Here is a 15291-nt window from a genome sequence, read left to right as displayed (position 1 = left end):
TTTTGAGAGAATTGTTTTTAGTATGAGGACAAGTAATTATCAAAGCAATGAAATTTTATTATGGAAATTTAATTTTTTTTTCTTATTTCAAGGAGAAAAAGAAGTCTGAAAAGAAAAAGAAGAAGAAAAGTAAGGTTACCCAGGAAGTAGAAGAAGAGGACTTTGACAGTCTTTTAGATCAGTTTTCTAAGGTATGGAAGTGAATCAATAACTGTTTTAAGTATTTTTTTTATTTTTTTATATTGAAGATTGCATGCTTTTTACCTCTGATGCTGTTTTGCATCAAAATTTAGTACTGTACAGTATTTAGCAATATTTTCATAGCTTTTGGTCAATGAATTTTAACTATTCTTAAACATTATTCACAAACAAGTTTTTTCAATATTAAACTTACCCGATAATCATGTAGCTGTCAACTCCGTTGCCCGACAGAATTCTATGGAGGGATACGCCAGCTATCACAATACTAGAAGGGGGTGTACTTACCAGCGCCACCTGTGGCCAGGTACTCAATCATTTGTTGTTGACACCTCCTCAATTATTCCTCTGTCGTGCTTCCGGCTAGACGTTCTGGGATACGCTCATGGTCTTCGAGTTTATTCATGGATATTTGGTGAAGTATTCTCTTAGATTAGCGGCTGTCGCATACTGGAATCCTTTTTATATTAGCTAGATAGCTTTTATATAAATACTGATTAACGGTTAATGAATTTTTGCTTGTTTTTGGATCACCCTTTGACTAACTCTTTGAAACAAGATGTCTGACGTTTCGCAAGCTCCCCCCCATAGACGATGTAGGTCTTGCAATAGGCGTATTCCGAAGGCCTCGGTAGATCCTCACACCGCTTGTTCTGACTGTAGGGACAGGCCCTGTCTATTAGAAAATCGGTGTGAGGAGTGCGCCGGTCTTTCGGAATTGGATTTTGTCCGTCTTTTAAAATATTCATCTAAGTTAGAGAGAGGTAGAGTTAGGAGAAGTTCTTCTCACTCTTCTATGTTTTCCTCACCTCATGATCCCCTACCTTTTCCTACCCCTGTAGTGGCTACCCCCGAACCTACTGTGTGCCCTCCGCCTGATATGTCAACTGTTTTGCGTGCTATTCAGGCTTTAGGAGATAAAGTAGAATCAGTGGTAAGTGACCATAAGTCTCTGATGGCCGAGGTTAAAGAACTGAAGGTCAAGAGTGCAGTGGGTGGAAATAGTGCCAGTGCTGTGACGAGTGCTAGTGTCTGTGCAGTGCCAAGTGCTAGTGGTGCCAGTGTGGTGCGTGAGGATTTTTCTGTGCGAGCCAGTCGTCCTCCCAGTCCGGGACCTCTTGCAAGCTCCCATGCCCAGGGGAGAAGCAATGTCGAAGGGCTTAAGGGTTCGACAGGCCTTGTTAGGCGTACAGAATTATCCTCGGTGGTTGCGGGCGTGTCTTCCTAACCTCTTCATGCTCCACTCATCTCACAGGAACAGGAACGGACTACTCCGCCTCCGTCCTCCGCTCAGCTTGTGCAATCCTTGGGTTCAACTCTTGCTAGGAGTCAACCTCCTTCACCCATGCGCCTGCCTTCTGCTTCGACTGTTGTTCAGCCTATGCAGTCTGAGCCTCAGGTTTTCCCTCAAGATGAGGAAACCTCTGTTATTGTTCCTACCCGTTCTGACTCGGCGGTTCAGCATTCTGGTCCTATTGCTTCGCTACCCTCTGCTGATGAAGTGTCGGATGATGAGGAGGCACACCTTGATCCCTCATCAGACGTGGAGGAGTCTAAGCTTTCTCCATTGTCTATTGATTTTCGAAAGTTCTTGGCTCTACTCAGGGAGCTTTACCCTGACCACTTCGTCTCTGCTGTTCCCCGCTCTCCTCCATCTGAGTTTTCGCTAGGCGTACAACAAGCTAAGTCGAACTATACTAAGCTTGTCCTAGCTAGATCCTCCAAGAGGGCTTTAAGGATCTTAGGGGAGTGGCTTCAGTCTAAACAACACCTGGGCAAGACTTCCTTCATGTTCCCTCCAACGAAGCTCGCTTCGAAAGGTTGCGTTTGGTATGCCACAGGGGAAGCACCAGGCTTGGGAGTACCAGCCTCTGCCCAGGCTGACTTCTCAAGTCTGGTGGACTCGCCTAGGAGGACTGCGATGAGACGCTCGAAGGTTTGTTGGACCTTCTCAGACCTGGATCATCTTCTGAAAGGGTTGTTCAGAGCTTTCGAAATCAACTTTCTCGACTGGTGCCTGGGAGCCCTCAGCAAGAAAACATCTCCTGCGGACAAAGACTCTGCCATGCTAATTATGTCCTGCATGGATAAGGCCATCAGGGATGGATCGGGTGAGCTAGCGTCGTTATTTGTATCAGGGGTGTTGAAGAAAAGGGAACAACTGTGTACCTTCCTCTCAGCCAGCATTACACCGTGCCAGCGGTCACAGCTCCTTTTTGCTCCACTCTCAAAGTTCCTCTTTCCCGAGGAGCTAGTTAAGGACTTGTCGGCTGCCCTGATACAGAAGGACACGCACGATCTTGTAGCCTCATCGGCTCGTAAGTCTAAGGTTACCACCTCTGTCCCTAAGACTTATCGCTCCCCAGTGGCTGATACCCCGGCCACTAGGTTCATACCGCCCTTTCGTGGTAGAGCCCCCAGCCGAGGAAGCTCCCGTCCAGACTCTCACAGGGGCAAGTCTAGGAAAGGACCCAGGACATCTAAGGGAAAGCACTGACTCTCAGATTCTCCAGACAACAGTAGGAGCCAGACTCAAGATCTTCTGGCGAGCCTGGGAGAAGAGAGGTGCAGACGCACAGTCTGTCAGTTGGCTGAGGTACGGTTACAGGATTCCATTCTGCCTCAAACCGCCTCTGACCACATCGCCCATCAACCTCTCTCCCAACTACAAAGAAGAGGACAAGAGGCTAGCATTGCAACAGGAGGTGTCGCTACTTGTGCAGAAGAAGGCAGTGGTTATAGTCCGGGACCATCAATCCCCGGGCTTCTACAACCGTCTCTTTCTTGTAGCCAAAAAGACAGGAGGTTGGAGACCGGTGCTGGACGTCAGCTCTCTCAACGAGTATGTCACCAAGCAGACGTTCACAATGGAGACGACCAAGTCGGTCTTAGCAGCGGTCAGACAGGAGGACTGGATGGTCTCGTTGGACTTGAAAGATGCATACTTTCACGTTCCCATTCATCCAGACTCCCAACCTTTCCTGAGATTCGTTTTCGGAAAGGTTGTCTATCAGTTCCAAGCCCTGTGTTTTGGCCTAAGCACAGCTCCTATGGTCTTTACTCATCTGATGAGGAATGTAGCGAAATTCCTGCACTTATCGAACATCAGAGCCTCCCTCTACCTAGACGACTGGCTGTTGAGAGCCTCCACGAGTCGTCGTTGTCTGGAGAACCTCTCTTGGACTTTAGATCTAATCAGAGACCTAGGTCTATTAGTCAATATAGAGAAATCTCAACTCATTCCCTCCCAATCCATTGTGTACCTGGGAATGGAGATTCAGAGTCGGGATTTTCGGGCTTTTCCATCGGCCTCCAGGATAAACCAAGCCCTAGAGTGCATCATGAGCATGCTGAAGAGGAGCAATTGCTCAGTGAGACAGTGGATGAGTCTCACAGGGACCCTCTCATCACTGGCCCTGTTTGTCGAGCTAGGGAGACTCCACCTCCGCCCTCTTCAATTCCATCTTGCAGCTCATTGGGACAAGGGCTCGACTCTAGAAGCAGTCTCTATCCCTATCAACCAAGAGATGAAGACCACTCTCCGGTGGTGGAAGCACAATCTCCTTCTCAAGGAGGGTCTATCATTGGCCATCCAGACCCCCCATCTTCATCTCTTCTCGGATGCATCGGACTCGGGCTGGGGTGCGACCTTGGACGGACGGGAATGCTCAGGAGTATGGAACAAGGAACAAGGATTACTCCACATCAACTGCAAGGAACTGTTAGCAGTTCATCTTGCCCTGTTGAACTTCAAGTCCCTCCTGCTAGGCAAAGTGGTGGAGGTGAATTCAGACAACACCACAGCCTTGGCTTACATCTCCAAGCAAGGAGGGACCCATTCGAGGAGCCTTTACGAGATCGCAAGGGACCTCCTCATTTGGTCAAGAGGTCTAAACCTCACACTGGTCACGAGGTTCATCCAGGGCGATATGAATGTTTCAGCGGATCGCCTCAGCAGAAGGAATCAGGTCATTCCCACGGAATGGACCCTCCACAAGAGTGTGTGCAACAGACTTTGGACCTTGTGGGGCCAACCTACCATAGATCTGTTTGCCACCTCCATCACCAAGAGACTTCCGCTTTATTGTTCCCCTGTTCCAGACCCTGCAGCGGTTCATGTGGATGCTTTTCTTCTGAACTGGTCCCATCTCGACCTGTACGCATTCCCTCCGTTCAAGATTATAAACAAAGTTCTGCAGAAATTCGTCTCGCACGAAGGGACACGGCTGACGCTGGTTGCTCCCCTTTGGCCTGCAAGAGAATGGTACACAGAGGTACTTCAATGGCTAGTCGACTTCCCCAGGACTCTACCTCTAAGAGTGGACCTTCTACGTCAACCACACGTAGACAGGTTGCACCCAAACCTCCACGCTCTTCGACTGACTGCCTTCAGACTGTCGAAAGATTCGCTAGAGCTAGAGGCTTTTCGAAGGAGGCAGCCAGTGCGATTGCCAGAGCTAGAAGAATTTCCACTCGTAGAGTCTACCAGTCTAAGTGGGAGGTCTTCCGAAGCTGGTGTAGAGCCAATTCAATATCCTCTACCAATACCTCTGTGATCCAAATAGCTGACTTCCTTCTTCATCTTAGGAATGAGAGATCCCTTTCAACACCTACGATTAAAGGGTATAGGAGCATGTTGGCCTCAGTCCTCCGCCACAGGGGTTTGGACCTGTCTTCCAACAAGGACCTTCAAGACATTCTCAAGTCTTTTGAGACGTCTAAAGAACGTCGTCTTTCCACTCCAGGCTGGAATCTAGACGTAGTCTTAAGGTTCCTTATGACATCTAGGTTCGAACCTCTCCAGTCAGCTTCCTTCAAGGATCTTACCCTCAAGACTGCTTTTCTCGTTTGCCTTGCAACAGCTAAGAGAGTCAGTGAGGTTCATGCCTTCAGCAAGAACATTGGTTTCACAACCGAATCAGCTACATGTTCTTTTCAGCTTGGATTCCTAGCAAAGAACGAGCTTCCTTCACGTCCTTGGCCTAGATCGTTCGAAATACCTAGCCTCTCCAACATGGTAGGTAACGAACTAGAGAGAGTTCTTTGCCCTGTCAGAGCTCTCAAATATTATCTGAAGAGGTCTAAACCTATTCGAGGACAGTCAGAAGCCTTATGGTGTGCCATCAAGAAACCCTCGAGACCCATGTCCAAGAATGGGCTTTCGTACTATATAAGGCTTCTGATCAGAGAAGCACATTCTCACTTAAAGGAGGAAGACCTTGCATTGCTGAAGGTAAGGACCCACGAAGTAAGAGCTGTAGCTACTTCGTTGGCCTTTAATAAAAACCGTTCTCTGCAGAGCATTATGGATGCAACCTATTGGAGGAGCAAGTCAGTGTTTGCATCATTTTATCTGAAAGATGTCCAGTCTCTTTACGAGAACTGCTACACCCTGGGACCATTCGTAGCAGCGAGTGCAGTAGTAGGTGAGGGCTCAGCCACTACATTCCCTTAATCCCATAACCTTTTTAACCTTTCTCTTGAATACTTTTATTGTTGTTTTTATGGTTGTTACGGTAGGCTAAGAAGCCTTCCGCATCCTTGGATTTGGCGGGTGGTCTATTCATTCTTGAGAAGCGCCTGGGTTAAAGGTTTGGTAGAGGTCCTTTAGTAGGGTTGCAACCCCTTGTACTTTGGCACCTTTGGGTTGATTCAGCCTCCAAGAGGAACGCTGCGCTCAGTAAGGAAGACGAACTTTAAATAAAAGGCAGAGTAACGGTTCTATTCGACTTCCTTACCAGGTACTTATTATTTCATTGTTATTTGAGATAACTGTTATATGAAATTTGGGATACTTAGCTATCCTTTAATCATGTACACTGGTTTTCACCCACCTCCCTGGGTGTGAATCAGCTACATGATTATCGGGTAAGTTTAATATTGAAAAATATTATTTTTATTAATAAAATAAATTTTTGAATATACTTACCCGATAATCATGATTTAATCGACCCTCCCTTTCCTCCCCAGAGAGAACCAGTGGACCGAGGAATAATTGAGGAGGTGTCAACAACAAATGATTGAGTACCTGGCCACAGGTGGCGCTGGTAAGTACACCCCCTTCTAGTATTGTGATAGCTGGCGTATCCCTCCATAGAATTCTGTCGGGCAACGGAGTTGACAGCTACATGATTATCGGGTAAGTATATTCAAAAATTTATTTTATTAATAAAAATAACATTTCTAATTGTAACATTTAATTACCAAGTAAAACCATTGATATATATACTGTATATACTCAATTTTTTTTAATGGGGCGCATTTGAAGAGACTCGCAGGGGTGCTCTTTTAGCTCGGAAAAGTTTCCTGCTATCTGATATGTTAGAATGATTTTGTCCAACCGATCAGCTAGTAGGAAACTTTTCCGAGCTAAAGGGGCATCCCTGCGAGTCAGTGCAAATGTGCCTCATTAAAAAAATTGAGTATAGTTATGAAGTTGTCCACAAAAGAAAGAGTAAATCATTTAGTCTTGTGAAAATATTGCTTGTAACTTACCATAAATATCAGTAAGTTGCCTGTAATTATCACTGCTCAGTTTATAGTACACACACAGTCATAAACTATTTATGTCACCCATGACGAAACACCAAAAAATTAGAAAAACTGTGAGCTAAATTTCAGTATATTAATGAATGAGTTGAGTTTACATTGGACATGAAACTTTTTCTGATGTGGCTGTACCTGAACTTTCATTTACAGAAGATCCTCAACTCACAAACTTAGTTGGTACCAAGAAGTTGTTTATAAGTCAAATTTTGTCACATTATGACCTAGGGTAGGCATAACTTGACTCTTATGCCTACAGTTTCCAGCTACAAAAGTCAACAAATAGCCAGTTTCAAATCAAATAAATATCTGGTTATTGCAAATGTCATATTGCTTACTGTATTAAATGATATAATGTTTTATTACAGTATTTATTTATCTTATTACAGTATACAAACTTTAGATTCGATATCTGCGATTTATGATTTCAGTTGCATTTGTGTTTGAATCTCTAAATGTTTTTAGGTTGAGGACTTTTACCCTGTTTCTATTATAAGCTTGACATACATATTAGCTGGTAGCAAATCTGTTTTGGGGGTGTAAATGTGCTGTGTAGTCTCAAAATTTTTCTTGTAAGGCTAGAACAGGGAATCTAATACAAGAAATACTGTTTTTGATGCTCTAGGGCTAGGTTTTTGACACGCAAGTACTGACTCATTGTCTATAAGAAAGACCTACAAGTCTAGCCTTTAATGAACCCTTCACAGCACCCCCAATGCTTCAATCATCAGACAAACGATGATACGTCACCTCCAATAACCAATACTAATCTGGAAAGAATGCTACTTGTGCATTAACTTGCGCCAAGCTGCTTTCTTCATTATTGTCGCTGAGCTGTCATGTCAAAGTTACAGGACATCACTGATCTCAAATAAGAGATCATTGATGATATTACCACCAATGCTAAGGCTATGCTACTGTGAATATGGCAAGAAATCAAGTAACGTCTTGATGTGGTTCTTGAAAATAATGATGCCCGTATACAAGTGTATTGGAGGAGGGGAAAAAAATTCAATAACTGCTCCTCGCTATGTAATGATATTGTCACATTCAGCTGTTTATGTATATTTTTTAATTGTTGAGACACTATAATCTTATTAGTCCATCAATCCTAGCCTAAAAAACATTAGAAAATATAAGTGAAACAAAGGTTAACTATATTTTGGGAAAAGGTTCCCTATTACAGCTGTGACTGTGTACTCTAATATTAAGTATTAAGTGATCTATGATTTTCAATCAAATAGCTCTTCTTTTTCAGGAAAACAATACTTGTTCGCAACCCAAGTGCAAAACTCCAACAACTATCATATTCCAACTTTGTTCATTTTGTAGAAAAACTTATTGCTTGTCTCACCATATGGCTGAAATTCATGGATGTGGTGAGAAAGCCCGAAAACATGCACGGATGGTAAGTAATTTTTATCGGTATCGTAACAGGATAAGCCTTTTCTTTTAACATTAGGAATTTTACAACATTTTATAGCAGATTTTATCCTTTAGAATTTGGAAATATTATTCTAGCTCTTATTGCTTGAATTCCTACGTAATAACTTTGCTAATTGACAAAAAACAAATATCAATTTTCTTTCTACTGCTACTGAATAGAGTAAAGAACAACCTTGTTCAGAGCATTAATTAGTTATACCAATATTGTATAAATTTTAATTTTCAAGCATTCATAAATTTATTATTTGTTTATGAAAAATTCACAATGATTATTTTGCAGATGGTGAACCGTGAAGGTGTTTTGTATCCTGGCAGTGGAATACCATCAAAAAAGCCTTCAGAAGAGAAGCGGAAGCAGATGCAAAAGAAATTAGAAAAGAAAATGGATGAGCTCGGAAGCCAAAGGAAAGCCAAGAAAAAAGCAACAGACAAAAGTTGATAGCTTAATTGTTTTCTACTATATTGTGTGCAAAAATGAGGTGGATCATTTCTATTATCTTGTCCTGTATTATTATTTAATGTTATCAAACACTATGCCGAAATTTTTAGGAAATATACAGAATTGGGCCAGAGTCATTTTTAGATGATAAAGGAAATTATATAATAGATTATTTCATCAAAATATGTAGCTGCCTGCAAAACTAAGATAACAGCTTTGTGCTCCACAAACTCAACATGTTTTCAAGTGCTTCAGAAATAGCAGTCTTTTGTATGGCAGACAGAAGAATGGCAGTCCACCATTCAGGTGCTACCTTGACTCTCGGATACTTGTCAAATACCATCCATAGTTTATGTGTGTTCATAGCTGTTAATCTGAGTCCTCAGATTGGTTCATACTCCAGGATTGATATACGCTCATTGTTTTCACTTATTTCACCCTTTTCACCTCAATATCACTTACCGTCATTATCTGTTACTAAATTTGCCTCTTATAAATCGTAACAGGTAAGGATTTTCAGCAAGTGCCATTATCTGGTTGCTAAATTTTTAAATGTCTTTTGAATGCACAGTACAGTACTGTAGTTATCTTTTTCGCAGAGTAATTGATATTGTTTTCTTTAGAACATTTTTGTTACATAGTATATTTTGGCTTCGATAAATTAGGTTTCAAGGCTCAATATTGATTATTTAATAAAGCAGCTTACTACTTGACAATGTGGAAGTTACCTTCCTTTACTTTTAAACCTGTTTTTATATTCTACATTTTTCTATGTAGGGTGTTTTTCCATCCTCAGTGGGTATTTTCTGGTTGATTAAACTTTGTTATTCATATACAGTATTTATATCAGAAAGCTTTAATGGGCTTGGTTAAAGTTATCTTTTTAGGAATTGTGTTGTTTCATTTGTTTTGAAATGTTTACTCCTATTAATCAATTACTGACGGATAATCTTATGCCTCAAATAATTGCTTACACTGTTACCTTTTACTGTAGTTTTTTATGCTTTGTATATTTTGATAAGTCTTATATTTAACTGTTATCTAATATTTCGCAAGATGCATCAGTGAATATTTTTTATATATAACTTAAAAAAATATTGCACTAGACTTCATCATTTTTTTTTCTTTTTCCATTTGACAGTATTGTCTTGAAGTTTAGGTAAATTAAAGGTATCCTTAACAAATTTACATTGTATAATATTTATATGCAATATATACCAGCAATAAAATTTCAAGAAATGTATGATTTCAGTTGAGCTGTTTATGACTACTATTACAAATAGTAAATGTAAGTTTCTGTATTTTTCTTTGTAGATATCGCATTTTATCTGCTTATAATTTCGGAAGTAATGAACCGGAAGTAAGCGTAAGTGTCAAAGAAACCTTTTCCCATAGGCAAATGGTCCTATCATTTATAACTCTTGTCAACTGCTGTGGGTCACTGTTGAAGGCTGTTGTTAACCTGTCAAAACCTCTGCAAGTTCAAATACCAAACTCCTCCTTCGGTCCTTCTCTTTACCATGCAAATATTAGGTAATTTACAAAACTTTATAAAAATTTAGCAATCATTTGTACGTCCGTAATGTACTGAGGAAGTGATAGGTGAACCATGGTATGGCGAGGGATTAATGTTTATAAGTATTAGTGTTTTATCCATCCATCCATATACCAAGGCACTTCCCCCAATTTTGGGGGGTAGCCGACATCAACAAGAAACAAAAACAAAAAAGGGGACCTCTACTCTCTACGTTCCTCCAGCCTAACCAGGGACTCAGCCGAGTTCAGCTGGTACTGCTAGGGTGCCACAGCCCAACCTCCCACATTTTCCACCACAGATGAAGCTTTATACTGCTGAGTCCCATACTGCTGTTTTATGGAGAAAGAAATATCTTTTATGATTGTAGAAATATGAAAGAGATGATCAATGCCCATAGAAGAGCTAGAAAAGAATCAGGTAAATCAGGCTCAAGTTATGTTCCAGATGATCTGATTCCAAACATCCACCTATCATCACTGTCACCTATTCCTGTATGTTTTCCACACAATCAGTCTATACTTCAGTGTTTCATATCATGTTCAAGCTAAAGTATAGCAGGCTGTGGATTTGTTAAAGGAGAAATTTGGAGACAACTTTTTTTGCTATTTATTCAAGTAACTTCCCTAGTGTTTCTTTCATTTCATGGAACTCCACTAGTGAATGTATTTTGGTGTCCGTTCCTTTTTATGCTTTATCCTTATGCCTGTTTTATGCTAATATCAGATCTAGAAATCTAGCCAAAGCAGCAAGGTTCATGGGTGTGTTGCCTGATTCTTGGCTTATATCCCTCAGTATCTATGTTAATTTGGGGAACACTCTCGCCTACTGATGTGGACTTGAAGGAGGATCTTTTAAGACCCACTAATTTTTAAAGAAAGATCACAGGAGACCTAATAAAATCTTTGTGAAAATCCCCTGCTGCAGCTATATTGCCATACCTATGACTTTTACACCTGCTATTTTGCAAACTTTGTTTAAGCTGCAAGGCACATGTGCAGATCTTCAAAATTCTTTTGGATTCACTAGCTTTTCATCTTCCACTAATGAGCTTTCAGGCTTATTTGGTACCCTCACTAGTCACAGGTTGTCTAATAGATACTCGGCCTTCTCGCTTATTTAGTGCCTACGCTGTTTATACAGCTAGGGTTTCTGGGAGTCCTTCAGTTTGTAAAACTTAGGCACCTGTTCATGATGTTCATGTGCTGCATATGCTGCTCGTGTGGAGGCAGAGGCTCCTGTTGTGGTTCCTGTTTATGCTGAATTTATGCATGCTGATGCTCCTGTTTTGTGGCTGTATATGTTGCTTATGCATATGCTGTGCTAGTTACTACTCCTGCTTCTATAAGCTGTCCTGCTTCAGAATAAACTACAGTGTCTACTCTTATTTCTGCTATTTTGCTATTTGAACACTCCTATTCCCTTTTCAGCTACAGCATTTGTTCATGCGTATACCTCTGTATCCACTACTATGGTACTATTGATGCTTCTTTTCGTGCATCTACAAATCATTCATCCAATTTGCTTCTATTGAAATTACTTCTGTTGCCCTTGCTTCCCCATACACAATTGAGTCTTCACTCACAATCATTTCTTTATCTACTCCTAAGTTGCTCCTTTTTTTTTTTGCTGGCACATCAACCTCCACATTCCTTTCTTCAGAAGTAATTCAATCCTCTCATCCCATTAACAAAGAAACTCTTCAAGTGTTTCATTGACTTCTCAAGGATATGAGAGATATCCCTTCTACCCCTAATTTATGCTCCCACAAATCTATTTCTTTTACTATTGAGCAAGATTCAGGACTTATATCTCAATCCTGTAAGATTATCCCAGCCAGTAGATGATTGTTCCTGTAGTTCCTCTGGAATAATGAGGATGATAAATTGAAAGGCAGGATAGAGGAAGAATACCTTTATCAAGGATGGGTTGTTTTCTGATAAAGATGTACAAGATCTTTGCCTTGGGACAAAGAACTGGAATCGTAGAATAATCAGGATGATAAATTTGAAGGTATAAAAGAAGGATAGCTTTTTTTGTGTGTTATTGTATTTTGATAAAGATGTACAAGACTTTTGTCTTTGACCAAATAGCTTGATATTAGTGGAATAATAAAGATGAAAAACTAGAAAGCAGGATAGAAGAACAGTTTTTTGAGGAATTATTGTCCATTGATAAAGCTGTACAAGATCTTTGTCTTTGGACAAATAACTGATTACTAGTGGAACAATAAGGATGATAAATTGGAAGGTAGATTTTTCAGGGAGGGATTGTCTTGATAAAGATTTACAAGATATTGGTCATGGGGGAGGATGATTGAATTGATATAGATATACAGTACAAGATATTGGGCATTGGGCAAATATTTTGATACTAGAAGAATGATAAGAGTGATGAATTAGAAGGTAGGATCAAAGATCTTTTTTGAAAATAAAATTGTCCTTTGATAAAGAAGCATACTAGAAGAATGATAAGAAAATTGAATTAGAGGGAAGTTAAAGGAGAGAGAGACCAAATGTGTTTCTCTAAAGTAAATTAGCTATTAAGAATCGCCTAAAATTTTTGAAAGATTCATACGTTGTTAAAAAAATACATAATCAATACTGAGATCCAGATGTTGAGGAGCCACTGTCTTAGACTTGGTTACAATCATGCTTTGATTTTTATTAGGGTTCAACTTTATGCACCACAAATTGCACCATGCACTAATTTTAGCTAGATACCTATTACATACATACATATACCGTCAGCTACCCCCCAAAATTGGGGGAAGTGCCTTGGTATATATGTATCTATTAAGGTAGGCATATTCAGCTACCCAAGATCTACATTCGGGAGATGGAATTGATGCAAAGAGAGTAGCATCATCTGCATATGCAACAAGCTTGTCTTCTAGGCCAAACCACATATGGGTATATAGTGAAAAGTAATGGGCCATGAACAATACCTTGAGGAACACCAGATATCATATTCCTATACTAACTATGGTGCCCATCATCAACAACTCTGCAATCTATTACTTAAAAATTCAATAATGATGCTAAGAAAAGACCCACTTATTCCCAACTATTTGAGTTTGAAAACAAGGCCCTCATGATTTACACGGTCAAAGGTAACACTAAAATGAGAGTCAATCACCAGAACTTCTTGACCCCAATCAAGGGATTTTTGTATAGCATTAGAAATTATAAGAAGGACCCCACATGCTCCAATGCCTGTACAAAAGCCGAAGTACAAATTAGGGAATAGATCATTACCTCCAGCATATCTATTTAAACGTTCAAAAACTTTAGGTAATGTGAGTTATGGAAATTAAGCGGTAATCTGCTGGACTACAGCTACTACAAACACATTTACAAAGTGGAGTAACATTACCAGTTCAACAATAGCTTGATGCTAGTGAAATGATAAGGATAAGGAATTAGAAGACAGGATAGGGGAGCTTTTTAGAGGATGGATTGTCTTTTCATAAGGATAAACAAGATCTTTATATTTGTGGAATCTGGTGAGAAAATTAGCATGATAAATTTCTTAAGTGTGAAAGAAGAGGGTTAGTTTTTTTCCAAGGATGAACTGTTTTGTCATGAAGATATACAAGATCTTTGTCCCTGGACAAAAGAAGATTTCTATTTCGAGATATCTGCCCAAATTTTCATGAAGTTACAATTCAAATGCTCTAGCTCTGGGGAGACGGAGTTGAAGAGGTGAGTTATATTTTCTTCAAAATATATGGAGACAGTCCCTTATAAGATGTTTGAATAGCATATTATTCTATCAAAGGGATACATTTTGATTACCAAAACATTATATTTTGTAGAAAATATGTCTTTGTAAAGTCAACAAGAGTAAGACGAATATTGCAGCTTGTCGAAATGACTGATAATTCGATTTGAGTGAGGTGAGTAACATGTGATAGATGTTATTGAGTTGAGTAGTGAAAAAACTATCTATGACTTTAGTTCTTATTTTGATACATTTTAAGTATAATGTAATTGAACAGATCATTACCAAATCATTATCAGGCTAATAGGATGCCAGTATTTTGTGTAATTTTTCGTGGATTTAGGCTTATGCATCCAGAGAATAATGTATAAAGAAAAAAGTTTTACCATTAGTTATCTGTTCACCAGTAAATTTCCCCATCTTAATACCCCTGGTTCCCACTGGGTGACCCCCCATTACTGTGGGATATATTAGGGTATATCTTATTAATATTTATTTGCGACGGAAATAAAGGTAATTTTCGAAGAAAACACGAGTTTTTCTGTATAAAACTGCAATCCTTTATTAGAAAGTTTTACCGTCTTTCTATAATAATACCAATTTAGCCATGAAGGTTTTAATATATTTGCTTAATAAGTATTAATACGATAGTGCAACTGGGCAGATAATATGTCAATTTCAATATTAAAGACGAAGTTGTTGCATTAGCAAACACATTAAATAAGTCACCCTTAAATAAAAATGTTCAATAAAGAAAACGGGTTCATTAGTATTTTAAGAAAATGTAACTGGCCTTATAAAGCGTAAACTAATGTAAAACAACCCAATTTAAGAGGTAGTCAGAAACTGTTCAGTTGTTAGAAGTTAAACACAATACTGTAGAGTCTTGAGAGATAAGAGGAAAATTCACTTGTATAGCTGTAATGGGTAAGATTATAGTTCCAATCGGGACAACATTTTCTAATGGAATTTTTTTTCCAGAGGCTTTCCATATGAAAATAATTGATTTGTGATCGAGTTTTCATGAAATACCTATTTTCTAGGACGTCAATGATGTTGCCTAGTTTTTCATTTAGGATTTTTGTGTCCATTTGATTGGGGCATTGTAGGAATTTAGTATAATAGGGAATTATGTGAATCTATGTATGAAACACGAATATGGTTAGCTGAAGGGTCACCAAATTTAGACTATAATTGCTTCAGTTTTAGAGTGGCTGGTTCTCTCTCTCTCTCTCTCTCTCTCTCTCTCTCTCTCTCTCTCGTATGGAATTATATACCAAAATACTGAACTGCAGTTCTATATTGGAGAGGTCTCTCTCTCTCTCTCTCTCTCTCTCTCTCTCTCTCTCTCTCTCTCTCTTCCTATCAGAATATGTCAATGCAAGAGATTAAACACGATGCAATA

General features: G+C 39.7%; 1 protein-coding gene across 1 annotated transcript in view; it reads left to right on the top strand.

Annotated features, from left to right (window-relative positions):
* LOC137658407 (DNA-binding protein SMUBP-2-like) overlaps window positions 1–9727 on the top strand; it is a 157011-nt gene extending 147284 nt beyond the window's left edge. The window contains exons 16-18 of the mRNA XM_068393094.1: window positions 93–191; window positions 8003–8152; window positions 8471–9727. Of these exons, the coding sequence (XP_068249195.1) occupies window positions 93–191; window positions 8003–8152; window positions 8471–8629 (408 nt within the window). The 3' untranslated portion in view covers window positions 8630–9727. The remainder of the gene's footprint in view (window positions 1–92; window positions 192–8002; window positions 8153–8470) is intronic.
* The last annotated feature ends 5564 nt before the right edge of the window (window positions 9728–15291 follow it).

This window comes from Palaemon carinicauda, chromosome 19, assembly GCF_036898095.1.
Source record: "Palaemon carinicauda isolate YSFRI2023 chromosome 19, ASM3689809v2, whole genome shotgun sequence".
NCBI classification, from domain to species: domain Eukaryota; kingdom Metazoa; phylum Arthropoda; class Malacostraca; order Decapoda; family Palaemonidae; genus Palaemon; species Palaemon carinicauda.
Note: the sequence above shows the minus strand (reverse complement) of the source record. Positions and strands in the feature narration are given on the sequence as shown.